Source organism: Schistocerca gregaria, chromosome 2 (assembly GCF_023897955.1).
Source record: "Schistocerca gregaria isolate iqSchGreg1 chromosome 2, iqSchGreg1.2, whole genome shotgun sequence".
Taxonomy (NCBI): domain Eukaryota; kingdom Metazoa; phylum Arthropoda; class Insecta; order Orthoptera; family Acrididae; genus Schistocerca; species Schistocerca gregaria.
In genome coordinates this window covers 128,707,603-128,728,978 of record NC_064921.1, presented here as the reverse complement: position 1 = coordinate 128,728,978, position 21,376 = coordinate 128,707,603, and the positions used below count along the sequence as shown (strand labels likewise).

General features: G+C 38.9%; 1 protein-coding gene across 1 annotated transcript in view; it reads left to right on the top strand.

Moving 5' to 3' along the window:
* Positions 1-21,376, top strand: part of LOC126336506 (neutral ceramidase-like) — a 313,334-nt gene that overhangs the window by 185,462 nt on the left and 106,496 nt on the right. The window contains exons 7-8 of the mRNA XM_050000282.1: positions 12,586-12,807; positions 17,251-17,373. Coding sequence (XP_049856239.1) covers positions 12,586-12,807; positions 17,251-17,373 — 345 coding nt within the window. The remainder of the gene's footprint in view (positions 1-12,585; positions 12,808-17,250; positions 17,374-21,376) is intronic.

Genomic DNA, 21,376 nt, shown 5'->3' with positions numbered 1-21,376 from the left:
GTGACTGTCACCTTGTAGGGAAGCAGCCTACACACGCCGTATAAAATTCACAGCAGTCTTTCCATTGCGTGCCACCAGTCCGCTGAAACTAGCTCTGACGTCATAAATGTTGCGCAATACTTTAAAAATCAAGTGAAGAACCCGAAACGTTGCTAGCATGTCAGGAGTAAAACTAAATCAGTATGTATTGAATATCAGTGCAGTAACGTTAACCTTTATCGAAAATTGGACGTTTCTGTGTAAAAATCATTGGCGCTACAGAAAAGAACTAGAAACTTAAAAATTTGTATTTAGATTCTGTTTGACTAATAATTTAGTAGAAACAGTGATCTGGATCCCAAATTAAAATTTTAGTTGAAATTCATAATTTTCTGGTTTTTGTCTTAAAAATTAAGGAAGCAAGATAGATTAAATAGGTGAATGAATAAAGCTAGGTTGTTTAAATTTAAGTAGAAGGGACATCCGCTACAATCATAAAGATGGAAGAAGTTTCAACTGATTAACTATAAAACTATAGCGACAGCGTATATCCAAAGGACAAGTTCAGAGCTCGTCTACTGCGTGTAGTGTAATTAAGTTAATTCTCTCGCCCAAAATATTGGACTTAGCCACGTCAGACTTTTATTATGGTTACTTACCTGTGTGCTGATTGTACATTTAAATTGAGAGCTTCATCGGCCATCAGCAAAGGAAGCAATGATTTATTTGATAACTTAAAGTGGTGCATTAGTAGCCCAGCAGCTTGATCAGGCGTTCCCTTAGCCGTCCGCACCGCGTATTTATATATAAGAACGCTGCGCGAGAAAAAGAGGCCCCAGTTCTCTCCAGACCCTGATCAGCGCACCATTTGTCCCGGGAGTCGCGTCGCGTCAGTATCATTGCTAGAAACAGCCTCGGATGCCGTAAAAAGTTACTCGGGATACGCCTAACCATGAAATCGTTTTCGAGTGAAGTGTTAATTCTGGGATGACTTTAATGATCTACCTTCAGTTTGCGTATGTCTTATTTCCACGTGCCGCCGTGGGACAGACATTCTGCCATTATTTACCGTGGCGTTTGATGAACATTGTCATCAAATTATGGCAAGCATTTACTTAAACATTTAATTTGAACAGTTATAGTTGCATCAGCGCAATAGACTCTGAACTACTCTGGTAGTTGGATTGTGTGGATTCTTTTTTTTCTGTGACTTTCAGAATATAGTGAACATTTTTGAAAGAATCGTTTTTGATTATGAATCCCAGACAATCTCCTAATTCCTCAGAGCTATAAGCTGTAGCTATAAGTGTATTTCTCAGATGAAGTGGGCACTAGGAATTCTAATAACAGGCTTCACGTTTTGCTAATCACTTTCTGGTTGCCAATATTGTAGTTAGACAGCCAGTGTTGAGAACGCAAACAACAGCATTAATTAAATCATAGGAACATTTCAATAACAATAAATTCCATACGCCGCCCCACATGTAGGTGCATTGTTGGGAATGACGTTTCACATTCATTCAATCATATAAATTTCCACCCGCCGCCCCACAACCTCTTTGGGAAACTGAAAGACTCTCTTTGTGGAACAAGGTTGAAGATGATAACTCCCTTGTGCACGCTGCAAAACAGTGGATCCAACAGGTTCGTCCAGAATTTTACCATGCGGGTATACAGTCGCCGGTTTTAAGATGGCGTAAGGCAGTTGAGAGGGATGGCAATTATGTGTAGAAATGAAAATATTGTTCTTAAAGGATGTATCTACACACTGTAAAACTTTCAAACATGTAGAATAAAAGATGGACTTAAAAAAATTGTGTGCATTTCTGTTGGAGTGAACCTCGTATATACAGGATTTTAGTGAGATTATACAGAGCCTTTTTTTTTCTTCAGAGAACTTTAAACTACCGCAAAGTGAAAGACCAACTGTTATTTCATGCTGACAGCTGAAGAGTACTCACTGCCCGCGAGAATGTGACGGTATTTTCTATTTCATAGCGGAATGAAGGCAACCCACTTAGAACAGTAATGATGGTACGGCTGTTGACGACGAAACTCTCGTGAAAGTTGCCAGCTGTTGCTGCGCTTTGACGCATCCTTTTGCGTGTCAGCGCGATGTCGTAATTATCAGGATTGACGCAGCCGTTCCTGCGTGCAGGAAGCTCTTTGACAGCTGGCTCGCAAAGGCTTTTGTTCCTCGAGCGAGCGGTAATTCCAGTTTTGCCTTTCCATTAAAACTTCGCCTCTGCTCCAAGTTTCTTCAGCCTCGAATCCGTCAATAGATTCCTGAGATGCCTGTGAATCTCTTTCTAGCGCCTTCAGCAGCCAAAATGAACGGAAAAGGCGTCGCAGGCGGCAGGTAGAAAACCGCGGAAGGAGAACTGCTAGTCGGAAGCCGCCTGTGGTCATGAATAGCTCACTTTGCCCACATGTTCTCTAACGCTCAGGACTATAGTAATTTGTGTCACGTGGATTCTGGAGGAAAAAATAAACCACAACCAGCCGCTGTTAATTATTTTGTTTATTTCGAAATCGCTGTGTTGTCGATCTCGAACTGAATGGTTAATCTTCAAATGACTCGGCATATTTTGTTTTAAGTTATTTACGTGATACTCGTCATATGACGCATATGATTCAGTATCTTGGAAGCTAACTTTTCTTGAAACTTTAACTCGAACGTTTAATGAAAATAATGAAACACCTTTTCAAGTGATTTCTAATTAATTTTCAGGCAAGCCCACACCATCACGCAACGTAATTCAAGCTGTTCAGTGAAAAGGGCCAAATTTTCGCAAGTGCAACTTAACAGTTGTTGGAATGTGTTTCAAAACGCAATAGGTTAGTTAATATTAGTAAAAGAAGATCTGCGAAGATAGTAGATTCTCAGTGTTTTATCCTTACAAACACTCAGGCTCTGTGTATGTATTATACGTCATTTGTAAGTGTAACCGTAGGCTTCCGCGGCCGTTGTCAATGTCAATAAAATTCTTCTGGGTTAGAGACCGCATTGTCATTGAGGCAGAAACGTTGGAATTTTATAAATGACAATGCGGTCTCTAACCCAGAAGAATTTTATTGACGTCATTTGTAAGATTTGAACTGGCACAGATATCTAAGATTACGTCTCCAAAAATATTAATCTCTATGTTCTAGTGATTTTCAACGAACGTATTGATAGATCTGGTCTAAGAAAATACAGTTGCCGGATCTATTGCATTTATCGGTATACATCTACACCGGTACTTACATAAAAGCTGAATTTTACTTCAAACAAGAGATTAATATATGATACTACGGAGCGAGTACCTAGCTACATTAAACAGAGCATATAAATAGAACAAGGAATTAGGATATGGCGAGCATTGGCCGAGAACGCGCGGACTACGTAGTTCTAAGAAAGAACAAATAGGACGTAGTCTTGTTAAGTGGATGAACTCGGATACTGTTTAAAAGTCAGTGTAGTGTTCACTATCTGAGGTGCGTAACAGGTAGGTTTACAAAGGCGACTATACCTTAGGCATAACATAAAAAAATTACCATATTCATAAAATAACGTTAGTAAACGTTTAATTGAGTGAGCGAGGAACTGAGATTATGAATTTTTACTAATGAATGAAGCACAACTACGTATCGCTGTCCAGGTGGACACGAAGTTCTCATCTGATCAAAAGAAGATCTGTGTCCGTTTTAATCTGAACAATCACACCTAGCGACAATTTACTCAGGCTAAGCAAGACCCAAAAAAAGAACCGCGTCTATGTCATTTCATTCGAACACTTGTGAAAAGCGTTAAGCCGACGGCACACGAACCGTGCATTCGAACGTCAATCTCGAGCGTGTCGAGTTAACTTGGTACTGAACACTCAGAAACAATGCGGCTTGTATATACGGTATGCGTGTCCCAGCGGAATACACGCAATCGCAGCACGCTCCAGCGGAAGTTGTGGGCTGTATCCGCCTCCAAATCACAGTTTATTTATGAAATGGAAGAGCATAGAATTCATACGTCAACTCTATTAAAACGCACAGTTCCTCCATTATCCATATGCTACTCATGTAGTTCTGTCACTAAAATACTCAAATAAAACCATCATTATCCATGCACATATTATAAGGGATAGAGGTAAGTTCCCTATAGAGTCAGTAAGGATATCAGCCTACAAAAATTCCACTACAAATAGTGCGATACAAATTTACGATAGTCTTCCACACAAGATAAAAATTACGAGGGTGATTCAATAAGTAATGTCCCACTTTTTTTCTAAAGCCTTTAATATACATAGACGAACCTCCTCGTTGGTGCTTCACATTTAATGTTTATTCTTTGCACCTGCGATGTGCCGAAAAGTTCTGGCAGATGGCAGAGCCGTAGTACAGCGTCAAAATGGCGTCTTCATAGGACTCACCTTACAAGCAGTGTGCTTCTATTGAATTCTTGTGTGCAGAAAAAGATCGTCTTGAACATCCATAAACGTTTATGTGCAGTATATTGTAAGAGGTCCATGACGTAGGAATTTGTTGCTAGCGCGCTCGAGCACATGTAATTTCGGTGGATTGCTCATGCGCTGCCTGCGATATGCAAGCTATAAGAGAATCTCAGACCAGAGAGCAGTGTTGGCTGCAGTAGTAACTGTGTGGCAGTAGGGGTAAGCAGTAGCTAGCGGTCTGGTGTATAGAATTGGCTGGGCCGGCAGTGGGGAGCGATGGCGGTGCCTGAGCGTTGTAGTATAAGGTAAAAGCAGCCTCGCGCATATGTACTATTGTTATATCAAGTCCCATTGAAATGTTTAAAAAAAATCTCTTAATAAGAATCTTTCTTATAAAAATTAACTTTTGACAATCACTCATCTCAATTTAAAGAATTTACTAATTTCTCCAATTCATGGTCATCCCGATCATTGTAAAAAAAAATCAGTTGTTTCTTTTTATATATGACAAATCTATCGGCCAGCATTGCACTGGGCTGTGACAGAAAAATTTCTTGTAGAGACAGCTATATACGCGTTATCCGGCGACTGAATTGAGGTAAGAATTTTCAATTTATTCAGAATGAATTTTCAGGGCCATGACGCAGCACTGCTGACGTCCAAATTTACCACTTAAGATTCACAGTCAATCAATAGTTGAAAGGTTGTAAGTGAGCCACAATTTTATTGAGAGATTAGTCACATTTTATTATTGGTAGGTTACGGAACTTATCTGTTGCTAGGTTATACTAAATGTGAAGGTTATATAATTATTTATTTTTTTACTGTTCGGAGGTTACACTAAACGTGAATGTTATATATAATTATTTTATCTGTGGCGAGGTTACAAAATGGCGATGCTGCATTTGATAGGAGTACAGTTTAGCGATGGATAATGAAAGTTCCAACCTCAGGAAAGGCACAAACGCAGCTCCATGATCAGCCACGCTCGTCCTGTCACAGTCACTGCCCCAGACATGCTGAATCGTGAGGATGCGATTATTCGTGCCGACTGGCGCATCACAACTCGACAATTGTCTCTACACTTGTCGGTCAACATTGGAAGTGCGTCTGCAGTGATCGAGACTCTCGCGTATTAAAAGGGGTGCTCACTATGGATCCCACGAATGCTCACAGTGGACCACAAGATTCAAAGAAAGGCCATTTCATCTCAATTGTTAGAGTGTTTCGAGAACGACGGAGCAGCCTGTTTGACGAGGATCGTTACGAGAGACGAAACCTGGGTGCGCCACTTTGCGCAGGAAAAGAAAAGACACTCCATGGAATGGCATCATCCTCATTCACTATAAAAGAAAAAATTCAGGACAACACCCTCCGCCGGAAAAGTCATGGTAACAGTGTTCTGGGATTGTGATGCCAAAGGGTTAACCCTCAATTCAGAGGCATACGTGAAGAACTGTTTCCGATGTGTTCGATAGGACAATAATCCAGTAGAAATCTTGCTCCAACACGATAATGCACGCCCACACACAAATCTTAAAAACTCAGGAACACATCGCCATATTGGGTTGGTCATCATTGCCTCATCCAACTCACAGTCCAGACCTGGAACCCTCTTTGGGCCACTTAAAGATTCTCTATGGGGAACTCAATTTGAAGATGAGGAAAGTATCAGTCATGCAGTGAAAACGTGGCTACACCTACGGGACAAGACCTTTTACCATCAGCAAATGCATGTTCTTCCACAACGCTGGCGTATGGCCATAGAACGTGGTGGAGACTACGTAGAAAAATAGGCCATTGACAAGACATGTTGATGGATATTGTCCCGAAATTCTGACTCTCAACAGTAAATATGTTCTGAGAAAAAAATCTGGGCACTACTTATTGAACGACGCTCGTATTTCATCATTCCCACTATTTAGTAAAAGTCTAAGATCATTCTTATTCGACTGGTGTTTATATTCAGTAGCGGAATCTTGAGAACATGTGAAATGCAAGACGAAACAAGAAAATCCTAATTGTTTGACAACAAAGTCAATCTAACACAAACACTTTTGAGAGACAGAGGATATATCTGCATAACATCGAATACTATAGAAAATATCTTTATTAAATTGACAAGGAAGTCTCAGGACCTAATAGACAATGCAAAGGTAAGTGAAAAAGAAAAAGTCGAATACAATGAGACACCAACGTGGGACACATCATACATCACTATGTAGCTCTGTGTCTGTACTTATTACATACACTTAAATGAAGTTCCGTAACTTTCGTCCTTGACTTGTATTGTACTATCTTCTAGAAGCTTTAATCACAGACGTGTTATTAAGTGACATTTAATTACAACAAATCGTACCAAGAAAAATTTGTTTCTCATGGATAATCAATATGCCTTTCCCTGGAAACGGCATAGTTTCACGATACACACAATTTACATTTTGAAAATTATTTAGCAACCAATTTGAGGTTTCCTGTTATTTTATGACAAAAAAATCGTATCAAAAATGACCAATTTCTGAGAGATAAATTTTCTGGTGCTTTGAAACAGCATATATTCTTAGGGTAGCAATTATATTAACCCACCAAATATAGGATTCAATTGAAAGCCAATATCGTGTCTCCAGACTCTTCATTGCCGCAGAGGTCTGTGCTCAGGCCGCTACTGAATTTGGTTCTTGTTTATATAAATGATGTCCTTTCTAGTACTGCAGTTGATCATAAAATATGTCTGTTTGCTGCTGACACCAGCTTGATGGTGAAGGAATTGTTGGGGCTTGTAGACTATCAATTGATGCCAAATCACATTAAGACTCTGTTCTATTTCCAACACACAATTAAACAAAACCTGACATTTTGATTACACGGAATTAGCATGTATGATTAGCGAGATTGAACAGCTCAAATTCCTAAGCGCTCAGATAGACATTAATCTATAATGGAAAGCCCATTGATACGAATGCGCTATTATCTTTTTAATCAAACACCGACCTACATAATTTTCCCTGACAAAGACAACTCAAACTTAATCTCTTAATTTATTACCCACAATATACAATCTGAATATAATCTACTGCTATACATTAACAGCATGATTTCCAATAATTAACACAAAAGAATGGCCGTCAGTTGCAAGAAATCCTAACAATAATACAAATCAAAAACAAAAGAAGATAAAGAAATATGAAACAACCTCCAACTCTGTTAATTGCCTAAACTCACTTACCTCACAGAAAAATCTTCATTTGTAGTCATCTATTGCAGAAGGTCGCAACAACAGCCAGCTAAATATAAAAGATTCTAACTACTATAGACTCTAACTACTAGGAGGCATATAGTAAGCAAAAGAAAGATTTTATTGAACAGCAAACAATGCATCTAGAAAATTTTACCTTTTTAATGTGACATCCATTTCCAAAAATTATATAGATGTCAATAATCCCACTACCCAAACATTATCCACCATACGTCCATCCTCATACATTTGCTTGCTTATTTGATTATAACCACATCGTTTCATCTCACTTTACAATGCATTTCCTACCAATACAGAGTTTCCACGAAGAATATCATGTCCGTATACTACCCTGTCTACTCACTAACTCCTAGTCCGTCCAACCACAGAATCTCTTGCTGAGCACTGTCAGTGATATTAACAGTCTGTAGCTCTGCCGATATACAAACAGGATACTTACATAGCCCCCTTGGTCACCTCAAAAAATTTTACAAACTGTTTTTCGCAGTGGCCAAGATTAAGTTGCTAAAATTTTTATACTAAATTTGTCAAATAGAGCAGATGCACTTCTAGTTTAAGTAATATGCTGTTGGTCAATAAAGCAAAAATTCTCCTCACAGTCCCTAAAGACAGTCCTAATAATTCATCAAAAGATAAGTCTACACCAGTTTTACACAGAAAGGCTGAGCAGTATATGAAAATGATCAAGTAAGCAGTGCACAATCATGCAGTCTTGAAGAAGTAGTGTTGTACTCCCCACAGAAAAATACTGCTGACTCTTGACATGAAGTTTTGAAGTGGTATCATAAGATTGGTAATGGGCCACAACAGAGCAGAGCCACAGCAGTATCAATCAAAGTCTTGAAGAGTATTGGTAGAATTGGTGGGTCGCCGCAGAGCAGACCAGTGTCAATGGAAGTTGCTAAGAATATTGATAGTATTGCTGGATCACCACAGACCAGACCCACTATAGGCTTAGTAGATGTTATGGTAGTAGTGGGCCACCGAAGGTGCAGACCCACTGTAGTCCTTGTAGAGATGGCGAGCAGCCATCCATTGTGACTGTGTGGGTGCACACTCGCAACTGAAGAGTTTTGAGGACAATATAGCAAGTCCATGGACCACTATGGTGTAGTCAGTATTGATGCAAATTTCAAGTTCTTGAGCCACCACTTGTGCACTCACAATTTTTTTTTTTGCAATATCCTTACATACAGCAATCCTTTTAACCAGTCCCTTGCTGAATTATCAGTACACATACAGTCCTATAATATTTGAGAATTCATACAAATACTATGACCAACAGAAAAACATGTGCAGTAACTTAGAGAACTGGTGTCTATACAATTACAATTTTACAGTATAAGATTACAATTACAAATGTAAAGAAGACATGATTACAGTAAAGAACATAATAATACAAATAACATGTAGTAATACAGGCTTTACAAAAAGAGTGGAAATAAGCATGTATATGAGTACTACAGTAATTATGACATATGTAAATAAATGAAAAATGAGAATATCAGTAGAAAAATTAACTTGACACACAAATATTAAAAGAACTCATAACACAATAAATAATGTCAGAACATCTCCCTAACGTAAAGAAAACGGTACAAAGAAAGAGATTAAGTTAGAGAATAACAGTATTCCTCATCATAGTGAATCCAACCTAGTATTAGAAGGAAAAAAATTCTACCAAATTTATCTTATCAGGTAAACACAAAGAGAAAATGAGAAAATGAGAATCTTCAGTGTGGGTTAAAAACTTGTAGATATACTCTGTCGACTGAGATAAATCTTTTTTTTTTATTTTGTGTGTGTGTGTGTGTGTGTGTGTGTGTGCTGTGTTCTGAAGCCCTGCAAGTACGTTGTTGTCATAAGTGCGGTTACAGATGTTTAGCGTGAGATGTTATATCGTATGTCAGCAAAAGTTGGTAGATGTGCTAATGCGTTAATGAGTAACACATTTACACTTAAAAAAATTAGTTCCAATTTTGGTAACCAGGTGAACGTATAGCTCTGTATACTATTTTTTTGACGGTATGACATTCACGCTGTTATTTGACAATCCATAACGTGCGGCTGTGCTGGAATTCAACCTTGATGACAGCTTCCACCCTCGCAGGCATACGTTCAATCAGGAGCTGGAAGGATTCTTGGGGAATGATAGCTCATTCTTCACAGAATGCTCCACTGAGGAGAGGTATCGATGTCGGTCGGTGAGGCACGGCGCGAAATCGGCGTTCCAAAACATCCCAAAGGTCTTCTACAGGTTTCAGGTCACGACTCTGTGCAGACCAGTCCATTAAAGGGATGCTATTGTCGCCTAACCACACCGCCACAGGCCATGCATTATGAACAGCTGCTCAGTCGTGTTGAAAAATACAGTCGGCGTCCCCAAATTTCTCTTCAACAGTGGGAAGCAAGAAGATGCTTAAACTGTCAATGTAGGTCTGTGCTGTGATAGTGTCACACAAAACAACAAGGGGTGCAAGCACCCTCCATGAAAAACACGACCACACCATAAGACCACCGCCTCCGAATTTTACTGTTGGCATTACACACGCTGGCACATGACGTTCACCAGACATTCGTCATGCCCACACCCTGCCCTCGGATCGCCAATTGTGTACCGTGATTCGTCACTCGAAACAACGTTTCTCCACTGTTCAGTTATCCAATGTTAGAGCTCCTTACACCAAACGAGGCATCGTTTGGCATTAACCTGCGTGGTGTATGGCTTATGAGCAGCCGCTCGACAATGAAATCCAAGTTTCTCACCTTTCGCCTAACTGTCATAGTACTGGCAGTAGACCCTGATGCAGTTCGGAATTCCTGCATGATGGTCTGGATAGATGTGTGCATATTAGACGTTACCACCCTATTCAACCTTCGACGAAATCTTGTCTGTCAACAGACGAGGTCGGTCTGTAGGCTTTTGTGCTGCGTGTGTAGCTTCACGTTTCCACTTCACCATCACACCGGAAACAATGGACCTAGGGATGTTTAGGAGTGTGTAAATCGCGCGTACAGACGTATGACATAAATGACACCTAATCACATGACCACATTCGAAGTCCGTGAGTTCCGCGGAGCGCCCCACTCTGCTCTCTCACGATGTCTAATGACTACTGAAGTCGCTGATATGGAGTACCTGGCAGTAGGTGGCAGCACAATGCACCTAATATGAAAAACGTATTTTTCGGGGGTATTCGGATACTTTTTATCACATTGTGTAATTTTTCATGCTATTCATCACTATGAATCGATCAATTATAATATATCCATTTATTTATCTGACATTATCTAACTATCCCTACACCTACATTCCCTACGCTTCAGTATGTAAGAGCTCCTTTTTTTTCAAACAGGTGTTACAGTATCTCAATATATTAATGTTCCTATACCTGTCTATATCTATGATGTCGTTCCTAATCTTTCAGATTGCAACATTTATTTTCGTTTTGGATAAGAGTCATTCTCGTAATTTATGAGAACAGAAAATCACTAACACCTTTTTTAAACTGCATTACAGTAAAACCCATGGTGAAGTCATATTATTATAAAATTGCTTTAATTTTACTATTAAATATTTTAACTAACGGGATAAGCATAGGAAAGTTAGCGTTTTGGAAAGGGAGAAACTAAAACGTAGCAGAAAAACTGGAAAATGAAACGAATAAGAATAAATATGACATAATAGCATGAAATGTGAAGAAAATGACACACTAAATTCTAAAATAAAAGCCAGATCATAACTAACAAAAATACATAAAAACCAATATTGGAATCGATAAATAGAATTAACCTATGTACGTAAATTCCAGTTATCGATTCTGACCGTTCCATGATTCATATCGTTTCTACATTTGTAACTGCCCACTAAAACTACTGCAGTGAAATAACAAAAACTGAAAACAGTGACTATAATTGATCTTCTACATAGGACAATTCTACCTACCGATCCCAATATTAGTAACTTTGTCACAGTGGTACAGAGGGCAGTTACCAGTGCAGAAATTCCATTAGCCTACGCCTTAGTGCACACACCTGCTGAAAAGAACTAATTATTGAACCATCGAATGGTTGGAATCGGTAAAGATAACTGACCAATGTAGGGGGTCAATTCAAGATACAGATTCCAACAATTCGATGATACATAATTCTGGACAGTTTTCCAGTCAATCTGTGAACTTTGTTAGTATTTTTGGAAAATTACAGAGGGACTGACGTAGTTTATACAGCTGTATCAACCCCTACAAGGAGAGGAATATGTTATTTGTGTGACACGAAAAAGTATATAAAAACAGACCGAGAATGCGGTGAATGTGGAAGAAGCGTCTGTCTATGACATTCAACCACGACAGTTACCTGCAATAATTGTTGTCAGCTTCAAAACAAAAATGAAATGCATACAGACTGATCAGCATTTTTCATCTTACAGAAATGTTTGTTACGTTTTCAATCAAAAATTCTCTTTTCAAAGCAAAATTAGCTTTTCTTGTGACGAATGAATGCAGTGAATAATTCTAGTCTTAAATATTACATTATATAGTCCCCAAACATTACAATTCAAAAAATGTTCTTATATTTCATTTGGGTATTTGGCTTCCTTTTTGTATTCCATTGTATACTTTACTGTTAAATAAATAATTTTGATTACAAATGTGTTCGCAATATTTTGTGAGATATCCTATGTCGAAAATTTATGGAAATATGACCTTTAAAAACGGAAAACGTCAAAAGATTGATGAAAACTCTCGGACGGTCGGTCGACCACCCGCGTGAGCTCTCACGTGACTATTTCTAGCGCGAGCGCATGAAGGTTAAGATTGAGTACTCATTTATTTTACTTATGAGTGTTATTCAGAGAGTAGGCGTCAGAATACCGTGCTTTAGTAGTAACGTGTGAGAATATGAAAAGGCCTTGCTTTGCAGGGCCCGTTCATCTCCGCGTTCTCGTCGAGCAATCTGGGGGACGTGTCGCCGAACACGGCGGGCCCTCTCTGCCAGGAGACGGGCCGCAGTTGCGAGCCGGAGACCAGCACCTGTCCCAGCTCACCCGACGGCCGCCAGGAGCGCTGCTACTCGCTGGGGCCCGGCACCGACATGTTCGACAGCACCCGCATCGTTGCCGAGCGGCTCGCTGATAAGGCTGCCGTGAGTGTCCCCAGTCCTACTACCAATGAGAACCTGTCTGAGTCACACGTACACTGTGTCACATTCATTACGGATCCATTATTCGATAGACAAATAAAATAGAAAAGGGTGAAATAAAAGTGACATAGACATGCATATCAGTAGTAATAAATCTTCAAACGAGGTTGCAACTAAAGCCTTTAGCATCTGGGAGCTCCACTCTGTTCCTACCGATATTTTTTACTGACTTGTGACAGGTATGAAACTAAACTCAGACTGGGGGAATACAACATATAGGTTCCACAAGGTTCAGTGCTAGGTCCACTACTGCTTTTAATTGTGTAAATGATCATTCAATGACTTTAAACGGAATGGTACTGGCTGCTCTCATATCAAGATATCTACCAATTTGCCACATACTTTGTATATTACTATTTGTTAATTAAATTAACTAAAAGGTTTCACAGTAACATTGACACTGTCTTGGACATTAATATCAGTCAATCTGCACAAGCGTTTCTATATCTGCAAATATGCAATTTAGATGTAAGATATCATGCCTAACGGCACTTTTACGGTCTGCATCACAGACTGCCGCTAAGAATTGGGGAATATAACACACACTTTCCTACTTGGTGAAGTGCAGCTTCGACTCCTATTCTTAACCTACTAAATGATCTTCCAACGACTTTTCCACCTTTTGGTTGTTATATGAAGTAAAAGGGAGTAGTTGAGAGTGATATTTACAAGAATATCAGTATTAAATAATCAACAAATTCCAGAATAAGATTTTCACTCTGCAGCAGAGTGTGCGCTGATTTGAATCTTCCTGGCAGATTAAAACTGTGTGCCGGAGCGAGACTCGAACTCGGGATCTTTGCCTTTTGTGGGCAAGTGCTCTACCAAATAAACTACCCAAGCACAACTCACGTCCCGTCCTCACAGCTTTATTTCTGCCAGTACCTCGTCTGCTACCTTCCAAACTTAACAGAAGCTCTCCTGCGAACCTTGCAGAACTAGCACTTCTGGCACGAGTCTCGGTCCGGCACACGTTTTTAACCTGCCAGGAAGTATCATATCAGCGCACGCTCCGCTGCTGAGTGAAAATCTCATTCAGAAAACATCCCCCAGGCTGTGGCTAAGCCATGCCTCCGCAATATCCTTTCTTTCAGGAGTGCTAGTTCTGCAAGGTTCGCAGGAGAGCTTCTGTAAGTTTGGAAGGTAGGAGACGAGGTACTAACAGAAGTAAAGCTATGAGGATTGGTCGTGAGTCGTGCTTGGGTAGCTCAGTTGGTAGAGCACTTGCCCGCGAAAGGCAAAGGCCCTGACTTCGAGTCTTGGTCCGGCACACAGTTTTAATCAGCCAGCAAGTTTCAATCAACAAATTAATTGCAAATAAAACCTTGTGTCATGCTCCTCCCAGGTGCCGCACCTAGTGAGGCGATTGACAAAGGCACATGGACGAAACTAACGTCAGAATGATGGAACACAAGATGAGGCGTCCCACAGTAGTTGATACACCCCCTGCTCCAGTTCGTAACTTTTGTAAATGATCTCGCAACGATTGTAATACATGGTGCAAAAGCTACAATTTTTGTTGATAACGCAAACGTATTGATTGAGGTGAGGAAACTTTACCGGATGAGACCCAGGTGATAGGTGAATAGATATAAAGCTTGTACATAGCAGGTAGTTTAATACTTAATCTCAAAAACACTCATTTTATGCAGCTAGAAAAAAGTATAAATAACCTGTTGGTACCAGAAGCACCATAATGTTAAGGATTCTGAGCATCAAGTAGGATATTAAAACTCTTTGTACCACGGAGACTAAGAACATAAGAGGCAATAGCTACTGACAATACCAGATCTTACTTTCAATATACGAGGTATTTTCAAGAACTAGAATTTTGAAGTTTTGTTTGTTGTGTTGCAGCAACTTTTTCAGTGTTGTTTGGACAAACATTTCTGAAAATCATTACCCAGTGTTAGCCACATCGTCTGATTAATCTGACGTCAGCTGCCATACTAAACGTTTCACGCCTTTTAGTGGTATATGTGATATTGTAGCAAAATGGATCTCGGAATTTTATAAAATTTTAGTATAAGAACAGAATAACGTGAAGTACAGTTTTGGAAACGTTAAGTTTTGCTTTTAGTGGCTCTACTAGGAGCGGTTTAAGCAATTCGCTACGGGCCGTGAAGTCGTTGAAGATGATGAGAGGCTTGCACTCCACAGCACATCGTCAACCGATGAAATCTTGGAAAAGGTGAAGTAAATGGTTATCAATGATTGCCGATTCGCAATCACAAAACTCGCTGGTGACATTAGCGTGTCATCTGGCACATGCTACTAAACTTTTTGTTGAATTGGGTATGCAATACGTGATAGTAAAATTTCTTCCAAAACTGTTGAATTTAGATCAAAAGTAGCAGCGAATGCAAGTTGCTTAAGACTCACTAAATTAAGTTATAACAATGCATAACTACTGGAATGCTTCACAACGGTTGATGAATCATGTTGCTACGGATACAACCTCGAAACTAAGCTCAGTAGTCCAAGTGGAAGCATTCTGAATTTTCAAGACCGAATGGAGCTCCACAAATGCAGCCAAAAGTCAAGATTATGGTGTCTGTATTTCTTCATTTTCTACCCCACAGTGCACAATCAGTACTTACTACAAGATCTAACAATCAGTACAGAGTACCGTAACTTCAACGTCGTTTGCTGAAGCAATCCGAAAAAAATGCTTTGATTTATAAGAAGGTAATTCATGGTTTTTACACTGTCGTAATGCACCTGCTCATGCTGCGTTGCTTGTTAGTTAATTTTTGGCAAAACCAGTATTGTAACGATGCCTCATCGTCCATATTCAAAAGATCATAGGTGATTTTTTTCTGTTATCAAAAACAAGAAAAACGTTCTACAAATATAGATGAGATTAAAGCCGCATCTCTGACACAGGTAAAAGGTATCTAGAAATATCGAGTTCCAGAAGTGGTTCGGGGATTAGAAGAAGCGCTGACATAAGTGTGTAGTATGTATTGGAGACATTTTTGAAAGGGGAGAACATTACTGTAGATCCGCGGTCGTCAAATATTCTCAAGAGCTGATACTGACATTGGGGGACGGCATCTCGGTCCACATACCTAACGATCTTATTAATAAGTAGTAACCTACATACATTAACATCTCATGAGTCCCCAATAGACTAGAGGGTCCCCAAGTACTGCTTGTCTAAATTTGACAGAATTTTGAACACTTCGTTTCGACTGTTCTTTGTTTCAGATTGATGCCACCCTCAGTTACCTCAGGTTTGTGACAGTAATTGCCTGACGAAGTGTTGTTGAACAATTTACTTGCACGGAAGATTAATTGAGTAAAGACAGTAAGTGTACTTATATTTAATGCATTATGCATAATGAAACACGACCACAATTTTTTACTAAATATGTTTAATTGCCAGCACTGAGCTACAAGAAATAAAACATGCCTCCTCTAACCCCACAGTGACTGTGCCACATACCCCTGTGCCCCTCAGATAAGACGGCAACATTATTTAATTCATAGCCGAATCTATCAACTTTAACTAAAATCATACGCAGCGTAAAATATGTAAGGTTGTGTAAGAAACTTTTTTCCGTAATTGAGCCTGAAAATTATTCTTAAGCTATTGTCAATCAACATTGTTGAATTCGGCTGCTAGATGCTAGATTCATATATAATTAACTGAAAGTTTAACCCAGTCGCTGTTGCAGGTTACCTACCTAACGGCTTCCAGAGACAACAGAAATTTATTTTTCAATATTATAAATAATTATTGAGCGAATTTAAAAATTAAAAGGTTGTCATAATCTACTCGTTAAGAAGTATAATCTTATGTTACATGTATGACACAGTAAGAGAAATATTGCACGCAGAAATTGCATACATCTTGAACCAGCAATAATCACAGCTAGCGAATACCAAGACTATATTCATACAGTATTTCAGAATGAGAGTAAATAGCGACATCCAGCTAAGTTTAACCATCATTTAAAACCTTTCCTAAATTTTTTATCGCTTATATGCTTAACGTCCAATATTTAACAGAGTCAGATGCAAAGTAATGAGAAATTTAATGCTGTTCTGTTCATGAAAATTCCTTACAGAATCGTGGGTTTAGTTGTTATTATGAAATATGGCTGAAAACCAATAGCTGCTTTGGGCCGCATGCTGTGCGCGGTCTCCAGTTTGACACTTCGATGACCACAGACGTAGACGAGCAAAATTTCTCATTAAATTTGAACACACTTCGTAAATAAAACTGCAGCAGAAAATCAGGACTGTACTGTTCACATTGTGTAGCATAAATTGGGATTTTCTTACCAAACCGTGCAAGTCGTATTGGGCTTGGAAACATAATTTTTAGATTTTGAGCACTGCTAAGTGTGAAGCGTCACCATTTGTATCTGGTGTTTACAGGAGCTGTGGAGTTCCTCGACTGCCAGGGAGGTGACAGGTCCCATTACGTTCGCTCACCAGTGGGTGGACATGCCGAAGCAGATGGCTGACTACGTCGACCCCGAGACTGGAGCTACGACCACCGTGAGTTTTTGTGTCGTTTGTTTTCCTAGTTGTCCACTACCTTGGTCTCTCGCACAGTCACTCAAGAATACCGAGACAAGTAAACAATTACAGAGTAGGCCCCTACAGGTACAAGTGTTTCGAAGCAAACCATTCTGCACAACTTAGTGAACATGACTCCTATACTAATTCAAATAAATAATCAATTAAGATTGAGTAAGCATGGTAACCAAACATGACATGTAGAATTCAGAAGGGTTCAGTGAGACTAGCGATGATATAACCAAATACTTAATGATTTCAGCGTCAGCTCCACTGCACTCCTGTAAAAGAATCTTAATACTAACTAAATTTAGTGGAAGGGGTTCAAGGCTTTCCTATTTAAGTTAGCTGGTAAAATAAAGTCGAAAAAGCAGTTAAGTTTACCATTGGAAATTTTATTCTACTCACAAAACATTGTTTATAAATTGCACTATTGATAAAAGGAAGTGTTTTAATACAGGATGGTAAAAACCAACTGAGTTCAACAAAAATATGAGCTAATATTCCCTGAATGGGTTTCCAAGTTCTACAATATATCGAAAGATGACCTATGCCATATCACATCTATAATCTAGGTTTAAATTAAGTTTCACAAAAGAGAAAACTATCAAAATGGTCTACAGTGACCCTCAATTATCTTTAATTACTTATCTAACTTGTCGTAAATTATAGTGGCTGATGTGGCTTCTCAGTAACTATATAACAGAAAAATCATGGCGTTTCAGATATTTACTTCAAGTGGCAAATGTGAACACCATGAGCTTTAATTGACGATCGACACTAGTATTACGCAAAAAGGGGGTGTGACAGATGAGACTTCTGCAGTTCTGAGTGAAGCTTTATGCACTGTTATGTGCCATCGGGTGCATTCATTACCTTGTTGGTGTTCGTCAGGGGGCGGCAGTCGGCGCAGCAGCCATGCAGCTCGCTGTCTCGGAACTAACTTCTCCTTATAACCATTTACGGAAGTTGGTTAAAAAACCTATCTGGCTGTGTTTTCATCTCACCAATCAGGGTCTCAATGTTAACCTTAAGCTCCGCCTAGAAGAATTCTGTCTATCCAATGAGAAACGTTATACTTTTTGTTGTGGGGCAATATTTTAAAAGTTTTCAACTCAACAGAGACGCGAAAAAGTCTCACGCTAAAACTAGCAGCTGGTGTGGTCCTTTTAGCGTTATCATAAGATCTCTACTGTTTTCCTGGAGGGGTCTATCTTTTAACATGGGCTGGGGGGGTGGTCCTTGACATAACAATGACGCGAAAAAGTCTCATGCTAAAACTTGCAGCTGGCGTTGTCCTAGTGGTTAGCTGGCGACGTGGGTGTCCAGTCCGTCCCTTATCCTAGCTCCTTATAGCTTAACATGGTTCTGCTCATGGCTTCTGTTCTTGGTCCTCCCCTCGGTACTGTGTCTGTCTCACGGTGGGAAGGTATGACATGCATTTAGGAATTCTTGTGTTAGTCTGTGATATTCCATTTGCTCTCTCGTTACTCGTATTACTTTGGTTAATTTAATGTCACAATTTATTCAGAGCTATGTGACATACTACTGGATTTGCTTATCATCTCAGGGTTTTCATGTAAGGTGTTGGATTTGCCTGGTACCTTACATATCACCACCCTTCGAACTTAATTTTTGCACTGAATTTAGGCAATGATTGAATCGTTGTCTAAGTCAGTCAAAAATTTTCTAATTTATCTAAATGTTATTGCGTACTGTTCAGCCACGTTATTCTGTTCAATGATAGTTTGTATTACTAATTTATATTTTTATGTTCTTCCTCATTATAATTAAAAATGACAAGAGAAGATTATTTTTTAATGCTACTATTAATTTTTAATTATTTTCTTTCTTTATTTAGGTGTGAAGTTTGTTTTTAAGAAGTTTGTTATCGAAAGTGAAGAGTCTTTCACATCGATTTTCTTATAAATATTGCTTTTATAAATGTAGTAATTAGGTAAAATCTATTCCTAACACATTTTCTAATATCATGTACAAATAAAATGTTTTTTTTCCAGACACTCATTTCAACATTGTTATTTCCAAGAATTGCTTTGACAAAGAAATATACATACACAAGTATTGAAATATTATCCTAACAAATGGTACAAATGTTAAAAAAGGGAAAAAATCCAACAAGATAATTTTTATAAGGAGAAAATAAGTAAAATATAGTAATTCTGTTATTTTTATGAGGAGAATATGAGTGGTATATTGTTTTAGTGTTTATTATGCCTTATTTTTGTTTTTTATATACTGTCCTTTTCAGAAGTAATGACTTATTTTAATCGATAGTTTATTTTTTACTTATGTCCATAGTCAATGACTGTTATTTTGTAGTTTATTAGCTGTCTGGTGTGCTTAACTTATTCAGTTTTTCACACGTTTCTTTTGCACAATTCCTACATCACATAATTTGATTTCACACGATCCTGTGAATGTTTAAGCATGAGGTTGGCGAATGTTTTTTGCACGAAGGTGATGGACTTGAGTGAGATGGATGTGGGCAAGTATCTGTTGTACAGCTTCGTTCGTCGTTCCTTGTTGGCTTTGCAAGTGTATGTTTGCTGTTGTGGAGGTCCCATAATGGAATGGAGCTGTGAGTGCAGAATCTCATGGTTTACTGGCTTTGTTTGAGTGAAAGCCATCGTTATGTGTCGCTGAAAGCGGTTGTTTTTCGTTGAAATATTTCGCAGATGACTAGTTTACAATAGGATAGGGATTTGGGAAGGTATGTTGTCTATTCTTCACCCATCTTCTTTCTTGGTCTCTATCTTGCAAATCTTCAACTTCTATTATCCTGCTTTTTCTATGCTTCCTACTTGCTTCTTGGTTCTTCTCTGGACAGGATATGGAAATATTTATTGATAACTAATCGCTTTGAAGTTCCCCTCCTAGTAACAGTTTGATAAATTGTTTGGGCGTGTCATTTTTACTTTGTGGATGTTTTTCTTCAGTATCATGCATCAGCGTGCTGTTTAATAGCAGTAGTGTGACTTTAACACATATTTTTTGCCAGTGGTGGCTTGCCCAAGTGGTCTTCTCGTCGGGCCATTTTTTGTTCGCTCCTTTCATTCGGGGCGTTCGGTGTCCTGTCGCTTCTCTGCAAGGTTCCAGCACTCTGTGGTTCCGCTTGGCAGATATACTGCAGCCCATTTCAGCTACAAGGGCCTTCTGTTGGTCTTGCTGTCCTTTCCCTTCTCTCGACGCTTCTGCCTTGTAGGAATCGTGTCTTGCTAATTACGTCATTTTCTTTCTTGATACTTCTCGTGTTGCAACTTTGTGGGTCATTGCATCTCGTCCTTGCTGGAGTTTTTAGAATGGTTCTTACAAAAAGTTTTACTTATAATCCTCTAACATGTCTGGTACTTACTTGTTTTACACCTTCTGAAAAAGCTTTACAAATTTCAGCGCCCTTTGCATGTTACAATTCTAAGATGTATGGAGTCTTAACGTCTACTCAAGAATCCTCAAATTCGTTTTTTTATTTTTGTGTAGTGTCGTGGTGTATAGCATTTTAGTATTTCATACTGTTAGACTACTACGCTTTATCCCTTCACCTTAATCTATGGTAATATTGGTGTTATTATTGAAACTACTTTCTTTTTATCACCTTCCTCTCTCTTCATTCTTCTTGCTCCTGACGATCTTATCTGCTACATAATCTTGAAATATTGTGCTGATTATTTACCAGTAATAAAATTAATCTTCAAACTTTTTGATATGGCTCACATGGTGAAGCTCTAAGGTTGTGCCTGTTTTTGGTTTCATTAGTTCCACAGCATTATCATGAGCAATTCGGCTAATTATGACAGGTCCTTTGTATGCAGCATAAAACATATGTATTTTGTGTTTCTGTTTGCTGGAGAGATAGTGTGTTTTTACAAATACTTGCTGGCCTACTGGGATTGTTCTTTTAATTGCTGTTCTATCTCCTCTTTCTTTTCTTTTAGTGGCTGCCTTTCTGATGTTAGAGAGTGCT